The sequence below is a fragment of the Dendrobates tinctorius genome, unplaced genomic scaffold (genome assembly GCF_039654945.1).
Source record: "Dendrobates tinctorius isolate UK_male_01 unplaced genomic scaffold, ASM3965494v1 ptg000120l, whole genome shotgun sequence".
Classification (NCBI taxonomy): domain Eukaryota; kingdom Metazoa; phylum Chordata; class Amphibia; order Anura; family Dendrobatidae; genus Dendrobates; species Dendrobates tinctorius.
This window is the reverse complement of record NW_027361788.1, coordinates 21,397,380-21,421,672: the sequence shown is the minus strand read 5'-3', so window position 1 is coordinate 21,421,672 and position 24,293 is coordinate 21,397,380. Positions and strand designations below refer to the sequence as shown.

Here is a 24,293-nt window from a genome sequence, read left to right as displayed (position 1 = left end):
TGACTATGTAGTACAGGATGCTGGCACAGAAGGGGTTAAGCTAAAATAATAAAATAGAAAAACTTGTCTGAAAGCATATTTGCATTTCTATATGTTGTAACCCCTTCTGCGCCAGTGTAACCCCTTCCTGCCCTCCGCCCACATGCTGATGGCCACAGACCCCCCATTCTTCACTGGCATGGCCCGTTAACCCCTCACAGCCCGGCCTGGCTGTACCCTCCCTCTCCTGTGCCCCTCACCCTATTAACCCCTCCCGTGCCTGCCTTGCCCCCTGTGCTGCAGGGTAACGATCGCTTCACACTTGTTGCACAGAGAAATTCTGCAAGCTTTCGCCCATAAACACACAGAGATTCCTGCCAGAAGGCGCAGCCTCCGTCTCCTTACACGGAGCCCCGGACTCTGCACACACCCAGCGCCGGCCCCCGGGAGTGCCCGGTACCCGCCCAGTGACGGCTCCCACAGCTCCATCCGTGCCCGGGTGCCAGCATGTCGGAGTCCGGAGCCGAGCAGAGTGCCAGCTGTATGAGCCTGGTCTCAGCCTATGCCCGCACCAGGAAGGGGGCGATCCTGGCAGCCGAGGCGGTAAGTGCTGGCAGCATGGCAGCCCCTGTCCCCTGCACCATGGGGGCATTCTCCTCCTGTCCCCTGCACCATGGGGGCATTCTCCTCCTGTCCCCTCCACCATGGGGGCATTCTCCTCCTGTCCCCTCCACCATGGGGGCATTCTCCTCCTGTCCCCTGCACCATGGGGGCATTCTCCTCCTGTCCCCTCCACCATGGGGGCATTCTCCTCCTGTCCCCTCCACCATGGGGGCATTCTCCTCCTGTCCCCTCCACCATGGGGGCATTCTCCTCCTGTTCCCTCCACCATGGGGGCATTCTCCTCCTGTTCCCTCCACCATGGGGGCATTCTCCTCCTGTCCCCTGCACCATGGGGGCATTCTCCTCCTGTCCCCTCCACCATGGGGGCATTCTCCTCCTGTCCCCTCCACCATGGGGGCATTCTCCTCCTGTCCCCTCCACCATGGGGGCATTCTCCTCCTGTTCCCTCCACCATGGGGGCATTCTCCTCCTGTCCCCTGCACCATGGGGGCATTCTCCTCCTGTCCCCTCCACCATGGGGGCATTCTCCTCCTGTCCCCTGCACCATGGGGGCATTCTCCTCCTGTCCCCTCCACCATGGGGGCATTCTCCTCCTGTCCCCTGCACCATGGGGGCATTCTCCTCCTGTCCCCTCCACCATGGGGGCATTCTCCTCCTGTCCCCTCCACCATGGGGGCATTCTCCTCCTGTCCCCTCCACCATGGGGGCATTCTCCTCCTGTTCCCTCCACCATGGGGGCATTCTCCTCCTGTCCCCTCCACCATGGGGGCATTCTCCTCCTGTCCCCTCCACCATGGGGGCATTCTCCTCCTGTCCCCTGCACCATGGGGGCATTCTCCTCCTGCCCCCTGCACCATGGGGGCATTCTCCTCCTGTCCCCTGCTCCATGGGGGCATTCTCCTCCTGTCCCCTCCACCATGGGGGCATTCTCCTCCTGTCCCCTGCACCATGGGGGCATTCTCCTCCTGCCCCCTGCACCATGGGGGCATTCTCCTCCTGTCCCCTGCTCCATGGGGGCATTCTCCTCCTGCCCCCTGCACCATGGGGGCATTCTCCTCCTGTCCCCTGCTCCATGGGGGCATTCTCCTCCTGTCCCCTGCACCATGGGGGCATTCTCCTCCTGTCCCCTGCACCATGGGGGCATTCTCCTCCTGTCCCCTCCACCATGGGGGCATTCTCCTCCTGCCCCCTGCACCATGGGGGCATTCTCCTCCTGTCCCCTGCTCCATGGGGGCATTCTCCTCCTGTCCCCTGCACCATGGGGGCATTCTCCTCCTGTCCCCTCCACCATGGGGGCATTCTCCTCCTGTCCCCTGCTCCATGGGGGCATTCTCCTCCTGTCCCCTCCACCATGGGGGCATTCTCCTCCTGTCCCCTGCACCATGGGGGCATTCTCCTCCTGCCCCCTGCACCATGGGGGCATTCTCCTCCTGTCCCCTGCTCCATGGGGGCATTCTCCTCCTGCCCCCTGCACCATGGGGGCATTCTCCTCCTGTCCCCTGCTCCATGGGGGCATTCTCCTCCTGTCCCCTGCACCATGGGGGCATTCTCCTCCTGTCCCCTGCACCATGGGGGCATTCTGCTCCTGTCCCCTCCACCATGGGGGCATTCTCCTCCTGCCCCCTGCACCATGGGGGCATTCTCCTCCTGTCCCCTGCTCCATGGGGGCATTCTCCTCCTGCCCCCTGCACCATGGGGGCATTCTCCTCCTGTCCCCTGCACCATGGGGGCATTCTCCTCCTGTCCCCTGCACCATGGGGGCATTCTCCTCCTGTCCCCTGCTCCATGGGGGCATTCTCCTCCTGCCCCCTGCACCATGGGGGCATTCTCCTCCTGTCCCCTGCTCCATGGGGGCATTCTCCTCCTGTCCCCTGCACCATGGGGGCATTCTCCTCCTGTCCCCTGCTCCATGGGGGCATTCTCCTCCTGTCCCCTGCTCCATGGGGGCATTCTCCTCCTGCCCCCTGCACCATGGGGGCATTCTCCTCCTGTCCCCTGCTCCATGGGGGCATTCTCCTCCTGTCCCCTGCACCATGGGGGCATTCTCCTCCTGTCCCCTGCACCATGGGGGCATTCTCCTCCTGTCCCCTCCACCATGAGGGCATTCTCCTCCTGTCCCCTGCACCATGGGGGCATTCTCCTCCTGTCCCCTGCACCATGGGGGCATTCTCCTCCTGTCCCCTGCTCCATGGGGGCATTCTCCTCCTGCCCCCTGCACCATGGGGGCATTCTCCTCCTGTCCCCTGCTCCATGGGGGCATTCTCCTCCTGTCCCCTGCACCATGGGGGCATTCTCCTCCTGTCCCCTGCTCCATGGGGGCATTCTCCTCCTGTCCCCTGCTCCATGGGGGCATTCTCCTCCTGCCCCCTGCACCATGGGGGCATTCTCCTCCTGTCCCCTGCTCCATGGGGGCATTCTCCTCCTGTCCCCTGCACCATGGGGGCATTCTCCTCCTGTCCCCTGCACCATGGGGGCATTCTCCTCCTGTCCCCTCCACCATGGGGGCATTCTCCTCCTGCCCCCTGCACCATGGGGGCATTCTCCTCCTGTCCCCTGCACCATGGGGGCATTCTCCTCCTGTCCCCTGCATCATGAGGGCATTCTCCTCCAGTCCCTCCTGCACCTTTCCTCTGGTGCCCAGCTTTCCCTCCTAATTCTGTTCACTCCCTCTTATAATGCGGTGAGTTGTCGCATCAGGAGGGTGGAGGGCAGACTGCTGTGGACCTGGGCAGGGGGGTGCCACCTGTTAGGAGTGGGCAGTTCTACGTGGTGCCCAGATGGCGGCATTGACCGGCGCACATTTCTAGGTGTCGCTGGGAAGAGGCAGATGACAACTCTTCTGATTTCTTTGCATTTTTTTTCCACTGTTGTATTCTAGAAATATAGAACTTTTATGTTTTTTTAATGTTTCTGCAGAAGAGTCTGTCTGCGAATAAGTTGTCCAGGTTGGCATCTGGCTGGGTACTCAGCAGCGCCAGGGTATGCCAGCACATGGGTGCCATAATCCAAGTGGACCCGTCTTCCATCGCGCTGCATCCTTCTCACCTTCCATGATCTATCACCTTTTCTATTTTGCGGTCGATGTATCAGTACTTGGGTTTTTTTTTTTTTTGTATGACCCATCATTTTTATTGGGGTCCATGCGACTTTCTGATCTTATTTTATTCCTTTTTTTCAGAGGCAAAGTGCCCCAAAAAATTCAAATTTTTCTATTTTGGTGATGTGAAATGTTATTTATTTCTATATTTTCAATTTATGAACTTTGATGTGTTTTTCAGTTTTTTAATAGCTTATATTTTTTTTACACTTTTGTTGGTCGTCCTAAGGGACTGGAACCAGGGATCATGGGATGGGATCATTTGTAAAATACAGCGCCATACTCCGGGTTGGACTGGCTCACCAGAGAACCGTAGAATCATCCGGTGGGCCCTGACTTCTCCTTCAGGAGAGTTCATAGTGCAAACCTTGCAGTTGCTAATGGGCTCTTCAGTGGGGGAGAAAGGTGGACCCTCAGAATCAAATTCTCCAGTGGGCTCAATGTACTTCAGTCTGACACTGGCCATATGTCATATTGAGAAACTGGGTCTGAGCTGAAAAAGTAAATTAATGCGTATGCAAAATGTAAATGCATATAAACATGACCTTTCCATGTGTTCCATGCACTTACATTGTGCATACACATTAATTTACTTTTTCAGCTCAGACCCAGTTTTTTATTCATTTCATTGTGCATTCTGTGCATATATGGGTGTGACCGCCCTGTTTCTGAGTTTGGAAAACCATCCTGTCTGGCCTAAGCTTTTACTGGTGGTTCAGTCCCTCTGTCCTTGTTCACATTTACGTCACTTGACAAGTGCTTTAAATACAAGAGTTAGGACTGTCCCACAAGGGTTGCCTTGACGTGACTGCTTGTACATTCTTTTGATAAAAATTATGTTTACTAAATACCCTTATTATTATTACTACCTTCATGCAATTTTTGCAATTTATTTTTTACTTTTTTATTTTAGGAGTTTTGTTTTTGGTTTCCCCATACTGTGATATTGCAGTGTATTGTAGCATTAGCGACCTCCTATGAAGCCCATGTGGCTGGGCTTCACAGGTGTGCAAACATGGCAGACACCTTCATCAGGCGTCGATTCAGGTCGGAAGTACTTTTTCTCCCCATTTTAAATCTTTCAAAATGGCATGTAAGAAGTCATTATGCTCCGATCATAGCAGTATAAGACTCGGGTGCCAGCGAGTTATCAGCCAGTGCCTGTGCGGTATGGAGCGGGCTCAGCTCCTCAGCCTGCTCCATATATACAGCGCGCACATCCACTCTACATGCACAGCTTGTTGTAAAATTAAAACCTGAGCAGAGTGGCTGCCCCATGGGCACCAGCACTTTCCCGGTCTGATGCCGGCCTTGGGGCTGAGCTTAAGTCTTTGCTTCAAGTGAAGGAAAGCCTAGCTGCACTTCAGGTCTTCATTATTAGACATAAGTGGGGGCGTATAGTAGGTGCAGTGGTTGCAATCGCTCCCAAACCCTGGAGCCTCAAAGGTCCCAAAAGGTCCCTTTGGCCCAGATGAGAAGACATTTGATAGTTGAGGTCCCCGTCGGAGATTTTGCATTGGGGTCCGCAAGCTTCAAGTTACGCCACTGCACAGATGGTGTCCCAGTATAAAGGGAATCATGCGTAATTCTGTCAGTGGCTATCAGGAAAGTACAGGGTTGTCCGCGCAGCTCCGGTGAGATGGGGAATGGAAAGTATTTCAGAAACTGGGACATTTGTTAGCAATTTCCAGCCTCACAGCAAAAGTCCATATCGGGGTCTCTCCTGGATGTGCCCCTACATGAATACTGCTGTGATGTCCAGATCAGGATTAAAGTGGGCCATTCGTTTATAAAAAATACAATATAAACAATTACATATAATAAAAGGAATAACAAAAGAACATTTCTAAACCTTGTTCAGAGGTTAGTGGAGGAATTTACTCCACAGAACCCACAGCAAGCTGTACCTTGCAGGACCGAACAGGTCTGTACCTTCCAGGAGATGAAACATGGCATGGATAGCATCATCCATAATAATGCAGATGAATGGTTTCACCTTGCAACCTCAGGGGTAGCGCAACTGCGTTTGAGCACGTCGCAAATGTCAGACCCAGTCGGATTTTTTTGCAACTTGCTTGTCGTAGTCACAGGATGACTCCATTCACCTGCACTACATTGCAGTGATCTTTGGCCATAGTCGCCCAGGATTATCATAGATAGGGGGCATGAAATTCGCAGTGTTTGTCATTTGTACCTGTCAAGACAATTTAGTCTCCACACAAAGAAAACAGCATGAAAAACTATATAGTTATTTGTAAAACCTTAAAAAACACCTTTAAGTTCTATCTAATTTAACCACAAGTTGTAATTGGAGAGTTGGGGTATGTGCACACAACGGCTTTTTCAGGTGGGTATGCATCCTAATTCACCTGTAAGGCTATGTGCACACGCTAGCGTTTTTAAACGCTCAGGAAAAGGATCCCCTTCCCAGAAAACACACGTCTTTTTCCGCGATTTTTGACTCGTTTTTTGACACGCGATTTCTGGGATCATTGGGGATGGCTAAAAATGCTCAGCAATGCGGGAATTAATGAGCATGCTGCGTTTTTAGCCGCTAAGCAATTCCTAAGCGGTTAAAAACGCATGCATTGGCACAAAAAGCCAAAAACGCATGCTAATTAATTTGATGCATCTTTTAAGCGTTTCTGCAGCGTCTGATCCGGCTCAAACGCTGCGGAAACGCTTAACAAAATGCATCGTGGGCACACAGCCTTAATGCTAAGTCTTTGCAGCTTCTTTTAAAAGGGTTGTCCATGTTTGGGATCTTGTCAGTGTGACTGCAGACTTGTGACTCCTCACAGCGCGGGCAGTGTACGCTGTCAAGACTCTCCAGTGTCGGCGTTGAGAGCAGGTCATGTATGTAATTTGCATATATGTGGTCACCTGCCGACTAAAATGTACAAGGCTGAGCATGTCTAGTCGTAATGTGGCCAGAACTATGCAAATCGTATACTTCCGGTCATGTAAACGCCCGCTCTTGCTGCTGGCACTGGAGAATCCTAACAGCACGCGCTGCCCGCGGTGCGAGGAATCACAAGTCTGCGGTCACATAGACCTGATCACAAACCTGGATAACCCTTTTAACCACTTAACGCTTGTAAAGACGTGATGCGGCTAATATAAGTGACCTGACCATTCTTCAAATGGCTTGTAAAAATGTATTTTAAGTATACAAGTAAAAAAAACCGCCAGCGGCGAAGAGCGACGGCCATGACGCCAGAAAACATCGGCCGGTGTTTTCCTGAAGCTTCTTTTGCACTTACCCCTGGTGAGTTTCTGCTTGAAAAAAAAAAAAAAACAGCTAAACAACCACAGTCTACTTGGGCAGAAACTCTCCAAAGCCTTCTTCAAAAATGCAAAACTTCGCAAAAATTTGGAGTTTCCGCTCCAAACTCTCAGCACAAGTGTCCATTCGGATAGATCACAAGCTTCCTGAGTCTCTCGATGACTAATCTGTTACAATCTGCAGTGACCACAGCCGCTTACTGTGTAGTGATTGCTGTAAGTTGTACTCACTGCTCCTTTTGGGGAAGGAATGAGTAATACACATGGAGGGTAAATGTTTCCTGAGCCGCCCAGCACATGTTTTACCTAGAAACGGAGAACGCCAGAACTTTCCAGTGATTACGCCTGGGGTCCTTATGGCAGCACCTACATATTTTTTATCTAAGAATTAAACATTATTTCAGTTTGCACAAAATTTTGCAAACAATTTCCATTCAAAGATTCTTCTGCCGGCTCCTGTTCATTTCCTCTAACTGGGCAAAATTATCTGATCTGTACTTAGCATCTATTCCAAGTTCTGCATTTTTGCAGCAATTTTCATCCATTCAAATGAATGGGGGAAAAACGCAAGTGAAAATACTGCAAAAAAAAACGAACACAAAAATGTGTTCGGGGGATCGGCAGCCTGTTTACACTTCCCGATGATCAGGAAATGAAAATTCCTCGGATCGCTCATTCTTGAGAATCGGCCACAGTAAATGCTTCTTAAGGTCTCATTCACATGTCATTTTTGCGTTCTGTCTTGTCTGAACGAGGCCTGGGAGTTGGATAACACGGTCCGGCGGCAGCACAGGCAGCGCTCTACCCACCCGCGGCAGACGTTACATAGTGCTAATGGCGCCTTTAGACGAGCCAATCCAGTTCATACAAACCAATCAGCCCCCATTTACCGCCCTGTTTACAGTCTGCAAGTAAAACGGTTGTATGCGGTGGAATAACATGTGTAGCACCAGCACGTTCTCTGATTGCACGGGGCAATTTCTTGCAGGTAACCATGATTTTCATGCCAGCATAAAACTCATTACCCCCGACCAACGTACGTTGGGTGATCGGCTACCTGATTACACGTCAGTAATAGATGGCTGGGAACGAGCGTTCCTGGAAACAATTATTAGCTCGTCCGAACGGGCGTATCTCATTCATCAATGTGTCGCTGCCCCAGTGACATTCTGTATGAGCCTCCCCGCGCCTGCGCTTTGAAACTGAACGATCATCGTTCCTACAAATGCTTGTTTCACGATAACCGTGCAGTGTAAACAGGTTGCCGATCATCTGACGAACAAGCGAAACGCTCGTTGGTCGGGTGAGATAATCTCTTAATTTGCACAAAAGATCATTGTTCTCGGCAGCTCATAAATGTGCTGCTGAGAACAATGACAGCATATCCGCACTGAAAATCTATTACAGATTGTTCAGTACTCATCTGCAGCAGGAGCTGCCAAGTATTTTTTTTTATAGTTTTCTTACATATACATATATTTCCTCTGTCTACATTCATAGACTCGGTTGTTAGTATAAACTTTTACGTCTTTCTGAATTGTTTCACTTTTTACTAGTCACGATGGTTTGTTCAAGTCTTTTTATGGGTTACTTAGGAATCATGAATTATTTTCCATTGTCCGCACTGTTTTCCTTGTTTTAGTATTGAATTCAACAATTTGAGAAAATGTAATCCCATCCCTAAACAAAAATGATGAATGTTGGTAGGATTTTTTTCTTTACCCCAAGATTATGTTCACACGTGGCATTTTTGCAGCAGTTTTTTGGCTGCATTTTACCATACTAATAAAATGAACGAGATTTTAAAAATCTCATGCACATGCTGTTTGTTTTTCCTTCACGTTTTTCTTTTGACAAGCTGTGCGTTTTTTTAAAATCCACAGCACGCCGATTCTTTCAGTGTTTTTGCAGTGTTTTTCACCCATTCTAATATTAGGGGGAAAAAAATCCAAGTAAAATAGCATCAAGACTGCTCATGTTTTACATAAAAAGTGCTGCAAAAACATGCACCCAAAATCTGCAAGGAAAAAGTAAGCTGGAACTGTAAGGCTGTTTTTTTTTAACAAGCCCTTAGATTATGGGTCTTTCTGCTAAGTTTCCAGAGCGGAAACTCCAAATTTTTGAGGAGGATTAGGAGAGTTTACTCACTTTCCATTACAAAAACTCTACAACTCTGCAACAAGACTCTGTGTGAACATACCCCAATGCTATGTGCGCACAGAGTTTTTCAAGGAGTCTTTTCGAGCTCGTCCTCACTAAACAAAAAAAAATAAAAAAAGCTTTAAAGACCCTTCCTCTTCATTTCTGTTATAAAGCCTTTTTTTCTGCTCATATGTTCAGTCTTTTGAAAGTTGTATCTTCTGCTCCAGGTTTCGAGGTCACTTCTGTGACGCATCTCCTAATGTAAAGTTCTCAAACAAAAACTCCAAGGAAAAAAAAAAGCTCTTCCAAAATATTGAAAGAACTTTTCAAAACTGCTTAAGGAAACGATAAACTTTTCCAAAAGCTCCCAAAAATAAAGTTTCCTGAAGTGGTCTGCAGTAGAAAACTTGTTGTTTCTGACTGCATCCAAAAATTCTTTATTAACATATTTGCTGCTGCTCCTTCCTCGTTTAGTGACGCCCCCAGTGCACTGTCAGACTGATTTGCATGTATCTTTGACTAGATTTCTGATGACTGGCACATCAGATCTCTGTATAAATGGTCTAATTTTTATAGTGACTCTTCATTGGAAATGTATAGTCACATATAATATTCGGGGTTCGCTTTAACTCCTTCAAGACATATGACCAGGGTTGGACTGGCCCACCGGAGGACCGGAGGATTCTTCGGCGGGCCCATGTGCTAGCATTTTCTGCAGCTGCAGGCACAGGGGTGATAAAATGTTGGCTGATTGGAACAGTGTTCCGTTCAGTACACAGCATGAGGGCAGTTTCACACGTCCAGATAATTCCAGTACCGGAAAAACCTGTACCGGAGCTATCCGTGTCCGTGTGCATACGTATGCCATCCGTGTGCTATCCGTATGTCCGTGTGTACCATCCGTGTGCTGTCCGTATGCTGTCCGTGTGTCCGTGTCTGTGTTTTTGAAAAATTATTTTCAATGTTAACCCTTTGACTTTTAAAAACGCACATGGATCTCACACGGACAGCACACAGACAGCATCCGTGTGCGGTACGTGTTTACACGGACCCATTGACTTGTATGGGTCTGTGTGATCCATGCTGTTGCACAAAAACGGACATGTCAGCGTGTTTTGCACACGGGCAGCACGGTGGCTCAGTGGTTAGCCTGGGCTCGAATCCCACCAAGGACAACATGTGCAAGGAGTTTGTATGTTCTCCCCGTGTTTGCGTGGGTTTCCTCCGGGTTCTCCGGTTTCCTCCCACATTCTAAAGATATACTAATAGGGAATTTAGATTGTGAGCCCCATTGGGGACAGTGATGATAATGTGTGCAAACTGTAAAGCACTGCGGAATATGTTAGCGCTATATAAAAATAAAGATTATTATTATTATCTGCATAGACACATTCATTCGAATGTGTTGTGTCAGTGTCTCAGGTACGTGAGAAAACTGTCACTACACGTTCCGGAGATACTGACGTGTGAAACTGCCCTGAGCTGCAGTGTGGAGCAGCAGAGAGAGTCCCCGACACGTACACCATTCCAGGTGCGGTAGAGCAGTGATAAGGATCCAGCAGATGTCGTACATTTACGTAATTTATCGTGTCTCTGACCGATTGGTGTTACCGTGACGTGATCGTGGGGCGCTGATGGGTTGCCAAAATAGCTGGGGGTCTGCTGAAGACCCCTGTACCTGTCATTGAGATACTCCTATTAACGCCAGCTGGTGGCTGGCGTTAATAGGAGATGGTAATTTTCTCTATACGTTTCATGCACTGCTGTGTACATCATATGCGATCACACAACCGCATCTTCAAGTCCCCAAAGGGGACTAGCAAATATAGTGAGAAATAATAATTTTTTTCATTTTTAAAAACCTAAAACAACACCCCTTTTAACATAAAACAGTAAATATAAAAAAATACACATATTTGGTATTGCTGCATTCGGAAAACTCCAATCTATAAAAATATCAAATAAATTATCAATAAATAACGTAAACAGAAAAAAAATCGAAACAGCAGAATTACATTATTTTTGGGTGACAGCAACATTGCAATAAAAGGCAAAAAGAGGCGATTCAAACATCTTACCTCTCTCATATCTAGCCCGTAATGGTATCAATAAAATCATCAGCTAAGGGCTCAAAAAATAAGCCCTAACGCAGCCCCAGATCCCAAAAATGAAAACGTTACTGGTCTCGAAAAATGGCGACACAAGCAAGTTTTTATTTATTTATTTTTTTTTATGAATTTCAAATTTTTCTTTTATCGCTTAAATAAAATTAAAAAAACTGAAAGTTTGGTATCTGTGTACTCGTACTGACCTGGAGAATCATATTACCAGGTCAGTTTTACCGTACAGTGAAAAACGTAAATAAAAACCCAAAAAACAATTGTGGAATTGCAATTTTTTTTGCGATTTCACTGCATTTGCAATTATTTTCCCGCTTTCCAGAGCATCACATGATAAAATTAATGGCGTCATTCAAAAGTACAACTCGTCCTGAAAAAAACAAACAAAAAAAGAGCCCTTATACGGCTATGGGGACGGAAAAATAAAAAAGTTATAGCTCTTGGAAGAAGAGGAAGAAGCATCTTATTATGTAGACCATGCAGGTTTTTATGGGCCTCACATTGAGAGAATTTGCAGGATTTTCCTGGCGGAAAACCATATAGTGTGAAAACTAATTAACTGCACAGAAGGCGCTAAAGACTTTATGTAGGAGGCAGCTAAAATTCCTCCAAGAATGAGAATAATTCTACATCCTACGTGGAGGCCGTCATGAACACCAGAAGAATGAATCTTGATCTTAAAGGCCAGAGGACGGAGCGGTCGGCCGAGGATTTGGCTTCATACAGAACAATGAGTGAAATCTGCTCATGGATCAGCATGACGACACGGCCACATACTGTGCAATATACAAGAGTCTCCTCCAGCCTTCAAATAGATCAGAAGTCAATGGGTGCCTCTCAAGTTCCTTCCATCACATGGAATTTACAGACAGCTGCCGCCTGCCGGTCCTCAGGCTACCAACAAGGAAGGCAATAAATGGCGGATCATGTTGCCTGCCCATTGCCTCCCCGACCTCAAGACTATCAAACTTAGACATAACCATGAATTGGTCACATCGTTCTCTAGTGCTGGCCACCAACTGTAGAGATTGGCTACATTTAAAGGGATTCTCCACTTTCCCTGTATTTTTCTATTTTAAACTGAGCACCTCCTCCAACGGCTCCACTGATTCTGGAACAGTTTTTCTTTTTCTTCTGTGCCCCTTCGTTCCAAAGTTATGCCTCCAAAAATTAAGATGTCAATTTCTTTTTCAACTAAGTAGGCGTGTCCTGTTGTTGAAGGCAAAAATTTGTATGTTTATTACCAAGGGGCATAGCTTTGGAACAGAGGGGCACAGAAGAAAAAGAAAAACTGTTGTAAAATCAGCAGAGAAGTGGCAAGTGGAGGAGATACTCAGCTGAAATAAAAAAAATTAGTGAAAGGTCCCCTTTAAAGAAGTGTCTCCATGCTGGAACCCTAGTGATCGTCTGCAATCAGTAGTGTTAGGGTACGTGCACACGCTGCGGAATGCTCTGTAAAATCCGCAGGTAAATCTGTAGGTCAAAAGACCTGCGGTTTTGCCCTGCGGTTTATCACCTCTACAATGGAGGAGATGGTAAACTGCAGCGGAATCCGCAGAAAGAATTGACATGTCAATTCTTTCTGCGGTTTAGAAACCGCAGCAAATCCGCGTGGAAAAATTTGCACCGTCTGCACTGCGGTTTTTGATATCCATAGGATATTATGGTACTGTACACCGCAGCAGAAACTGCTGCAGATCCGCAGCGGCAGAATCCGCAGCGTGTGCACACACCCTTATACTTTCAGCAGCACAAGTAGAGGAGAAATTAAGCTTTTTATTTATACTGTGTACATTCCCATCGGTCTATGTAATACAGGTCAGGATGGTTCCTACAGAGCGAGAGACACCGAAGCTGCTCTCCACGGTCACAAGATGAGAATCATGAACAGAGGGCTGCCCTGTATTAATTCATATTTTGTGTTTCCTAACGTACTATCCCTTTAAGTGACTGCGGATTAGTTTCTGCCATTGGCGAGTTTAGATAACCCACCTGTAATATGTATAGAAGTGTACGGCAACTTAGCTCCTATTCAAGCCATAGCAATAATATATAATACCAAACAACTGCGCCTACATAGTTCAGCCATACAGTGCTCAAAAAACAGTGATATATGAGGTTGTCCTAGAACGGATATCGATGGCAGATTTCCTTTCTGGGGGTTTTTTGGCCGTATTTTTATTTTATACTCTTACTATATTGTAGTCGTTATGGCGCAGTGTGTCATTTCAGCTGTGCATGGTTATGGCGGCTCTATATATCATATAGTTTATGCTATTATGGCCGTATAGTGTGCTGCACTTTTGCTTTAGGTTTCGCCCCAGTACCGGCCGTGGCAATGCTGACTTGCGCTAATTCTGCGTCTTTTGTCTCCGCAGGCCATCTGTCTCGTGGTCCTGATTTGTTACGCGGCCTCAAACACTCCTGGATACCTCGGCGTGGCAATTACTGAGCTCATATTCTCCGTCCTCTTCTTCTTCCTCTTCGCAGCCCACTATGACCAACAGATTTCATTCATCCATTGGGGCTGGACCGTAAGTACCGACCAATTCTGCAGAAATATCATGTCACGGGCGTAAAAAAGAGTCGTCGGCCACGATCAGTACCCCAAATACTCCGGCGACAGGAAGTCTGCCACATGTACCTATAGCAGGGGTGGAGGGGGCGGCCACGGCGTGGGCCATGAAAATGACACGTGGCCGGTATAAATGTTCCCTCTGTAGGAATCACATGTTCAGGCTTTTCTCTCTGATGTCCTGAGCTTGCGATAAGAATAATCAGGTAAACTGATCTGCAGCATCAATGGCGGCTCTGATAACTTGTAAGAAGTTCAGAGCAGTGACCCTTTAAAGCAGGGGTGGGGAATCTTTTTTCAGCCAAGGGCCATTTGGCCCACAAAGTACATCCTGACTCTGGCACTGGTGTCATGACTTAATCTTTCATTGCATGCCCTTCAGTGTTCAGTAGTGAGCACAGCGTGTGTGTGCTCACAGAGCAAGAAGAAATTAATGAGCTTGTGGCAATCAAAATACAGCTCCCTGCCTAAGAATGCTGTCCCTGAGAATCTGCCCGGGGGCCTGATAAAAGGTCATCGAGGGCCGTAAATGGCCCTGGGGCCTGAGGTTCCCCATCCCTGCTTTAAAGGGAATGTGTCATCAGAAAATGACTTATCGTTTAAAGAGTGTATTCGGCTTTAAGCCGGTTATCCACTGGATATCTGGGTCAGTGGGGGTCTCACCGATCACCGTAACAGGGGGCTTGTGACCTGCAATTCCACTGTGCAGACGAGAGACTTCAGGAACCGTATGGCTGATAACAAAATGTGGACAGAATAATCATTTATGATTTCGTCTGATTTGTTTCCCGCGTATATGATTAAGGCTCTGATCACATCTGCACTATGGCTTCCGTTCCCAGCACATGTCATAGCAGTGTGGCTGATCCGTCTAGCGGCCATATACAGTGGGATCAGTCTGGATCCCGTTGGGTTTCCCACGATTTTGCATCATTCTCCATTTCTAGCGATGAGATTTCATCCTTACAGCAGGATACTCCAGATATAGGATTGTTGCGCCCCCTAGTGTCACGTTGATTACACTGCAAGTCGAAACACATGGCTGTCACCAGTGTTTCCCAATATTTTTGGTCTTAAGGGGTAGTAATAGTAATGTTAATAAAGGAAAAAAAAAATTACTTCAGAGCACCCCTACGAAATAATTTTTTTTTGTATTTACAAAATTTAAATTGTATCCACATTTTAAAGCTATCGTCAGAAAATGGCATTTTTTTTAAATCAGGTTTTTGCGTTACATGTACTTAAACCCTTCATGAATGTCAATTTTTCATTTTTTTTTTTTTTTCGTTTCTTTGCTCCCCTTATTCAAATAGCCATAAGTCTAAGTGCGGTGAAGTAGCAAGAAACACAACCACAATTCCACAGTGGTTTTTTGGTTTTTTTATTTACAATGTTTGTTATATGGTGTAACTAACCTGCCGTTATTATTCTCCAGGTTATTACGATTACACAGATACCAAACATGAGTAGGTTTTTATTTTATTTAAGTGGTGATAAAAATTCAGAACTTTGTAGAAAAAAAAAAAAAAAAATACCGTATATATTTTTCTTGTGGCGCCATTTTCCAAGAGCCGTAATGGTTCAAGTTTTCGGGATATAGACATGTGTGAGGGCTTGTTCTTTACACCCTGAGTCAGTGTTTTTATTGACCACCTGTAATAAATCTTCTTTTGTTGTTGCGGCACCTGAAGAAGCGCAGTTCTGCGGTTGATTTTTTTTTCTCGTTACGCTGTTTTCTGATCAGATTAATTTATTTTATAGTTTGATAGATCTGACTTTTATGAACGCAGCGATACCAAATATGTTTATTTTTCTTGCATTCTTTTATTTATTAATTTTGAATACAGGAAAAGGGGGGTGATTTGAACTTTAGTAGATTTTTTTAATTTAAAAAAAATATTTTTTTTTATCTTTTTTTTAAACTTTTCATCATATGTGTTAGTCCCCTTAGGGGACTTGGAGTTGCGATCTTGCGGTCACTTGTGCTATGGATAATGGCGCATCAGCTCTGCTAATATGAACCCCCGCCATGGACTAGTTTTCACAGGAGTACCGTCATCACAGGCACAGGGGTGTTCAGCAGACACCTGGCTGTCACGGCAACCCATCGGCACCATGCGATCACATCATGGACGTGCCGATGGGAGTGTGGAATGACGCTCCTGCAGCCGGCGTATGTTAGAGATTTACAGCGGCATTTATCATCCCAATAGCTATGGCCGGCGCTCCGCTTCACCCGCGGCTGTTGGAGGCACATGATGGTTGAATAACACAGCCATCATCTGCTAGGAAAGATGCGGACTCACTGTTTCTCAAGCCTTGTCTATGGGGATCAGACAATATATTCTTGGCATGTTTTACTGATATATATTCCTTTTTCTAGGACTTCCTTCGTGCTGCCATTGGTGGTGGCCTTTTCATAATCCTCTCCTTAGTATGTCTGATCCGCGGGGGTGATGGCCCTGGCATTGCCGGATCGGTGAGTAACAAACTGTGAGATTTTAAGCATTATTACTTCTTTTGATTTTCCATAAATACGGAAATCCTAGTCATATGCATGAGATACCAGACCATAGAGATTTTTGGGCTGCGTTCACATGACTTTACTTTCTCAAATGGGAAATCCTGACCCTAGATCTCACATTAAGGCCACACTCACACATCCAGGTGACACCGTCACAGTACGGCCTGTGATTCCTGGACCGCTCCTGAGTCTTCTGAGCAGAACTCGACAGCCTCATAGGCATAAATGGGGTTGTCGCGTTCAGGTCAGGAGACTTTTAGCCTCTCCTTGAATCTATGAGGAGTCAGGCCGGCCTTGGAGAAAAATCCAGCTTTATGGGTAACATGAATACTTTTCTCTAAAATTTGTAAGACTCAATGGAGGAGGTATTAACGGTCGAAAAGGAAAAAGAAAATCTTTGTTGCCCATAGCAACCAATGACAGAGCAGCACTTGTTTTGTATTCTGCTCAGGAAAAAAGTAAGCTGCGCTGTGATTGGTTGATATGGGCAACAACAAGTTTGGGGTTTTTTTAAGACACTTTTAAGAATCTGCCCCAATGCTTCATGACTCGGTCCCAAAAATGTCTGTTCTCTTTTATTTGCAGGTCTTTGGGCTTCTGGCAGGGATCCTGTTTGCTTATGATGCTTTTATCACATTTCCTAAACTAAGAAAAACACACACACAAGCCGCGACCGGTAAGTAAGAAAATCTCTGTTCCGGTTACCATCACTAATGGGTCAGTCTTCCAGTGGCAGCCATACAGCACTGTATTCTCATTGCTTCCCAGTTTCAGAAACTGGTCACTAGTGGTTTTTTTATTATTAATATTAATAATTATTTTATTATTTTTCTGCATGTGAGCTACATGGCGCATTGTGAAAAGTAGAGCAGGAAACGGCTTCATGTCTTTTATGCCGCATTTTTTTTTTTCTTTTTAGAAATGTGTGTCAGAACATTGGATTTTACCTGCTTATTTCTGCAGATAAAATATAGGGGCAGGAAAATCTTACAAATGTTTGGGAAGTATCCCTTATGAAGTGGGCAACCACTTTACTTGCAGACAGCCCAAAGTCTTAGGCTGTGTGCCCATGTTGCGTCTTTTTAAGCGTTTTTGATACGTTTTTCGGGGTCAAACCGCATCAAAAACGCTTAAAAGAAGCATCCCATTCATTTTAATGCATTTTGGCCTTTTTGTGCCAATGGATGCGTTTTTTACCGCTAAGGAAACGCTTAGCGGTAAAAAACGCAGCATGTTCATTAATTTCCGCTTAGGTCCGAGTTTTGGGCTATTTCCTATAGTCCAAAAGACGCACGGAAAAAAAAACACGCATTTTCTGCGCAAAAATCGCAGCAAAAAACGCGCGTTTTCTGGGAAGACCCGTTTCCTGAGGGTTTAAAAATGCTACTGTGGGCACATAGCCTTAAAATGTCTGGATGGCTTGCATATCAATTTGCAAGTCTTGGAAAGTCAGCAGCTGCACAAGATCTTGCAGGAGCAAGGAGCCGGGATGTCAAAGACAGCTGCACAAGATCTTGCAGGAGCGAGGAGCCGGGATGTCAGAGACAGCTGCACTAGATCGTGCAGGAGCGAGGAGCCGGGATGTCAGAGACAGCTGCACTAGATCGTGCAGGATCGAGGAGCCGGGATGTCAAAGACAGCTGCACAAGATCTTGCAGGAGCGAGGAGCCGGGATGTCAGAGACAGCTGCACTAGATCGTGCAGGAGCGAGGAGCCGGGATGTCAGAGACAGCTGCACTAGATCGTGCAGGAGCGAGGAGCCGGGATGTCAGAGACAGCTGCACTAGATCGTGCAGGATCGAGGAGCCGGGATGTCAAAGACAGCTGCACAAGATCTTGCAGGAGCGAGGAGCCGGGATGTCAAAGACAGCTGCACTAGATCGTGCAGGAGCGAGGAGCCGGGATGTCAGAGACAGCTGCACTAGATCATGCAGGAGCGAGGAGCTGGGATGTCAGAGACAGCTGCACAAGATCTTGCAGGAGCAAGGAGCCGGGATGTCAAAGACAGCTGCACAAGATAGTGCAGCACTGGGGTGCTGGGATGTCAGAGATAGCTGCACAAGATCGTACAGGATCGAGGAGCAGGGATGTCAGAGACAGCTGCACAAGATCGTACAGAAGCGAGGAGCCGGGATGTCAGAGACAGCTGCATAAGATCGTGCAGGATCGAGGAGCCGGGATGTCAGAGACAGCTGCACTAGATTGTGCAGAAGCGAGGAGCTGGGATGTCAGAGACAGCTGCACTAGATTGTGCAGGAGCGAGGAGCTGGGATGTCAGAGACAGCTGCACTAGATCGTGCAGGAGCGAGGAGCTGGGATGTCAGAGACAGCTGCACTAGATTGTGCAGAAGCGAGGAGCTGGGATGTCAGAGACAGCTGCACTAGATTGTGCAGAAGCGAGGAGCCGGGATGTCAGAGACAGCTGCACTAGATTGTGCAGAAGCGAGGAGCTGGGATGTCAGAGACAGCTGCACTAGATTGTGCAGAAGCGAGGAGCTGGGATGTCAGAGACAGCTGCATAAGATCATGTGGTACATTCGACAGAAAAACACCAATATTAAACAGTGAGTGCCAATGAATGGTGCTACATCTAACAGTGTGTGGTCAATTGTATATGAAAGAATAATAATACAGTCTATAAACAATAAAAGATTACCCTAAATGCTCACATATTGCACCATGACACTCAAACATTTCGGTTGTATTTACATGCGAGAGTTCAGGCCATTCAATGAGCGTGAATGACAGTATTCAAGTCGTTCCACACGTGTTTCCCGGCCTCTTAAGGGCCTGTCACACTAAGAGATATCGCTAGCAATATCGCTATAACTAGTGACGTTATAGCGATATTACTAGCGATATCGCTGTGTCTGATACTTACCTCCGACCGACTCCCCCGCTGGTTATCGCTGATCGCGCGAGAACGTTCAGGACTGTTTCTCGTCGTCAGCTTCCTGCGGCGCTTCCTGCTGTGAGGACGAGCGACGCGTGGAGCCGGGCGGGAGGACGCAGGATCGCCTCGTCTGACAGGTAAGTAGCGATCCCCATCCCCAGCGATGTCGCTAGTGAGATCTGCCTGTGTGTCAGCTCACTAGCGACCACCTAGCGATGTACCAGCGATCCTGACCGCGTCATATCGCTGGCACATCGCTAAGTGTGACAGTACCTTTACAACGGCTGAGAAAGAATGATTGGGACAGAACTATCACTAATAGATCAATCTGTCCCCATACAGTATCATGTTAGCAGCAGCAGGGCTGTCGAGTTGGAGTATGTCTATTTTGGTGGAGTCGGTATGAAATGGACAGACTCCGGCTCCTTAAATACAGTATATAATATATTGCGGTCAGGATGTGCTGTAAATGTTTTCATAAGAATTTGGGAAAGTTGTGAAATGTTGTAGAAATGTCTGTTTTGTTCCTGATCTGGGCTTTTAGATGAGATGAATATGTGCTGCACTTTATGTACATGCTCAGTAATGAGGCATGTATGAGGAAGTTGAGGAGTTACGTGTGCACACAGCCTAAGCGTGTTTTTCACATTTTTACTGGCAAAACCGCTTAAAAACGCTTACAAGAAGCATCCCATTCATTTTAATGAATTCGACTTTTTGTGCATATTGATGCGTTTTTTTTTTCCGCAAAAAAAATGCATCGCGTTAAAAAACGCAGCATGCTCATTAATTTTGTGGAAAAATCCGCATTTCTAGCTATTTTCTATGACACTGGGGACGCGCATAAAAAACTTGCGTTTTTTGCGCAAAAAACGCGCTGGAAAAAAATGCACGGTTTCTGGGAAGGAGTCCAGTTTTCATGCAGAAATTTTCTGCATACGTGTGCACATGCTGCGGTGACGTTATAGCGATATCGCTATGTGTAAAACCCCCCCTTAGAGTCGCAGGTTTGGCTTACCGACTCCACAGCCCTGATCAGCAACATATCTGCAGTTTACACTGGTGATTTGCTGCCGAGAACAAATCAGGTTGGTAGGAGTCGGCCTTCTCTAGCTCTCCCTTCCCTTCAGAGGCGCCTTGCAGAACAGGAGCACTGGCCTATGAGCTCTTCTATCACTCTGATGGGGGGAGGTTCAGTGGCCGCTTCTCTTGTCCTTCTGGTCCTCAACCAGTCTTTACATGGAAGCTTCACTGATAATAGCATTATCAGTAAAGATTCTGCTGTAGACTCTGGGGGCCCTAGACAGCTGCCTAGTCTGCCCTGCCCTAATGCCGGTCCTCTGTACTAGTTTATCATATATTAATTCACAAACCTAAAGATAGCTAATGTTAACATATACTGACTGGAGTCATATAAGGGGTTAATGAAATACATATCCTAGATGACATGCTTATGTCTATAATATCATGATATATTATCATGCATGTCATAATTGTAACCTGCATCAAGTGTATGTCACAGAAGTGAAGGCATTGTGGTGACTTCAGCAAGAAACCAAAGTGCCCCAGAAAAGACCCTCAACTCAAACAATTAGCATCAGTCAGGATAGAAAACATATTGTGCCAATCAAGTGTCAGCAGGCAGAGTTGCATAGAGCCTGGTAATCAATTTTTGGAAAGCCATATGCAGATGTTACCTAGTAAGCAGTCCCTGGTCCAACTGCAGCACATACCCCGACGCGCGTTACGTAAGAAAACCTTGGTCACCTCCTGAGAGAGAGAGGGATAAAGAGAGGAAGAAAGACAGAAAGAGATAAGGAAAGGAAGAGAGATATAAAGAAAAAGAATGAAAGAGAGGAAGAGAGAGATAAGACAGAGTGAAAGTGGGAGGACAATCTGAGAAATAAGGAAAAATAATGACTGAAAATGAGATTGAAAGAGAGATGAAGAGAAGGAAAAAGAGGGAAAAGAGATAAAGAAAGGAAGAGAAAAAGTGAATGAGAGGTAAAGATAGAAGGAGAGAAAGAAAGAGGTAAAGATAGAGGGAGAGAGAGGGGAAGAGAAATAAAGACAGTAACCGCCGGACTGAACCCGTTTCGATTCTGGATGAAATAAAAACACACATTTGTCTGATAGATTTCTGGTCTTAAATAATAATAAAAAATGGTTTCTTTTTCCGAACATTTTTTAATTACAGAATAATTAGACTCCACGTCTCAGGAGTAAAAGAGGCCAAAACAATTTGATGAATAAACAAGAACATTTCTTAGAGTCCTTAAAATTGCACTTACAGGAAAAAATAATAATGTGCCTGGTCATGAAAGGGGGGAAAATGGCTGGATCTTGAGCTGGTCGATGAAATGAGGGATTTCTAATACATTACTAGGTGGCAATACAGGTGACTGCCCAGAAGGCCAAGTTCCCCCGGTTGGTGTTGTCTGTTATTCCAGTGGACCCCTGATAAAGCCTCACATCCCCCACAGCGTGACTGCAGGGTCAGTGAGCACCTATAATTGTGTGGCATCTCCTTATCTGATAACCCCATTCTTTTCTTTTCCCAGAGTCTCCTGACAACATCTAACATTCGCTTTGTACCAGTGAGAGACAGGATAGTGTCCGACGCAGGCCACGAGTCACCCCCATGGCATGGACCACCCAGTGAAGATGTCGTTGGTGCCAAGGACTCTGGTGGCATTGGGAATATAGCCCTGCAGGGGGCACCACCTCTGGGCACACGCTGTGTACATATACGTTTATACACACGTCTGCATTACACCAGTGGGTGATGGCAGAACACGTTTGTTAGTTACGATGTGTCCGCTTTATGGGGGTTGTTGTTTTACATGTAAGAATAAGCTTTTTTTTAATACATTAATAAATGTAACTGTAATTGTGTCTGTAGATTTGGAATAAATGGTGACAGTCAATAGACAAGAGAGGATGATGTGAAAGCTGGAACAAGTCAGATCTTTCTTCAAAAGAATGGAGCGGAGCTGCAATACCTGACAACCCATAGAGGGGCGCTGTTTCTGTGCTATAGACTTCGGGTGTCTTTAGTGAGCAGACCTCTGTGTTTTTCGTTACAGAACTCCATATCCCCTGCATAATAGAGTTGCGTGAAAAGATCTGCGCTACCTTGGCCTGTAGAAAGCAACCTGCTATAGCCCCCCGTCCAGGCACTCACAGTTGAGACCCTCACCGATCTAGAAGTTATTGCCTATCGGCACTAAATTTAGATAATAGAAATGTGTGTGGTTTTTTATGCCCACAAAAGGACCACAGAAATATATTTGAAATTTAGTTCCCCCTTTCCATAATATTATATATCAGACATGTTTGTTTTCTAAAGGGGGGCTAGTATCAGTGATTCGCATTGGCCTCAGCTTATTTCTTCTTGCTTTTTACTTATTTTCCATTCATATAAACATAGTGCCCCCCATAAAGACCTTTGGGGGAATATTTACATACTTTTAAAAAAAAAAAAAAAAAAAATCTAATTTCCCCTGTAACTGGGGCTAGTATACCAGTTACAGAGGAAGTTAGATAAATAAAAAGTAGTTAAATGATAAATTGTCACCCCAAACATCTTTTCAACCTCTTTGCTGCATAGCAAGCAGCTTCTACTACCTCACTCGCTAGATCAGAAGGAAGCACCTTTAGCGCTTCCTATTACTGTATGGACAGCAGTAATAAACCATCTCTGCCTTCTCTATGAAGAGTCCGGCTGTGTCTGACAGCCAGCTTTCCACTCCTTCAGTTGCAGGATGTCTTGCACTTGCTCTACTACAGTGGCATTTTAGAACGTCACTGCAGAGTACAACCCAGACCGCCCGGATGTTTGGGCTACGTTTCCACTATGAGTTTTTGGTGATTTTTTTTTACGCTGTGTATATAATAAATTCAAGTAACCCATTTTACTTAATGAGCAGAAAAAAGCTGCAACATCAAAGTCTATGGCCGGTTCTTGAGTAGTCAAAGGGGTCTTTAGCAAAACTTTCAAGTTATCCCCTATCCTTAGGATAGGGAATAACTGGACGATTGCTGAGGGTTCGACCACTGGAACCCCCAGTGATCTTGAGAACAGGAACTTTTTAGAATAAGGTGGTGGTGTGCATGCTCGGCCTCCCCTACTTCCATTGACAATGGGACTACCAGGAATAGCAGAACTCTGCTTTTTCCGGCAGAATCATGGTGAATGAATTGAGGGAGGCCGACTCTGTAGAGCCCAGTTCTCAGGAGCGCTATTTTGGGGAAAACCCTTATAAGTGTATAGGCAAATGCAATTCTAGGATGTATTAACAGAAGCATACAGTCTAGATCACGTGAAGTCATTATTTCCCTCTACTCCTCTTTGGTCAGACCTCATCTGGAATATTGTGTCCAGTTTTGGGCACCACATTTTAAAAAAGACATCAACAAACTGGAGCAAGTTCAGAAAAGAGCGACCAGAATGGTGACCGGTCTGCAAACCCTGTCTTATGAGGAAAGGTTGCAGGATTTGGGAATGTTTAGTTTGCAAAAGAGAAGACTGAGAGGAGACTTAATAGCTGTCTACAAATATCTAAAGGGCTGTCACATTGTAGAAGGATCAACTTTATTCACATTTGCACAAGGAAAGACTAGAAGCAATGGGATGAAACTGAATGGGAGGAGACACAGATTAGATATTAGAAAAAACTTTTTGACAGTTAGAGTGATCAATGAGTGGAACAGGCTGCCACGAGAAGTGGTGAGTTCTCCTTCAATGGAAGTCTTCAAACAGAGGCTGGACAAACATCTGACTGGGATGATTTAGCGAATCCTGCTTAAAGCAGGGGGTTGGACCAGATGGCCCAGGAGGTCCATTCCAACTCTACGATTCTTTGATTCTAAGTGTAACTCTAGTTATAACGTCTTAATCGGAAATTGTCGATCGAGACACTACCCTAATGATCACTAGACAGTAGGGGCCACAGCACTTTTCCCTCTTGGCTCCCATCATCTGCACTTGGGTGAGAGTCCATTTAAGGGAATCTGCCACCAAGTTTATGCTCCTCAGGGCAGCAAAAAAATAG

At 46.1% G+C, this 24,293-nt stretch overlaps 1 protein-coding gene across 1 annotated transcript; it reads left to right on the top strand.

Annotated features, from left to right (window-relative positions):
* Nucleotides 1-417: 417 nt before the first annotated feature.
* PLP2 (proteolipid protein 2) lies at nucleotides 418-22,134 on the top strand. Its single transcript, XM_073590885.1, has 5 exons — nucleotides 418-582; nucleotides 13,626-13,781; nucleotides 16,206-16,301; nucleotides 16,932-17,022; nucleotides 21,801-22,134. The coding sequence occupies exons 1-5, from the start codon at nucleotides 487-489 to the stop codon at nucleotides 21,818-21,820; spliced, it is 459 nt and encodes a 152-aa protein (XP_073446986.1). The 5' UTR covers nucleotides 418-486; the 3' UTR covers nucleotides 21,821-22,134.
* The last annotated feature ends 2,159 nt before the right edge of the window (nucleotides 22,135-24,293 follow it).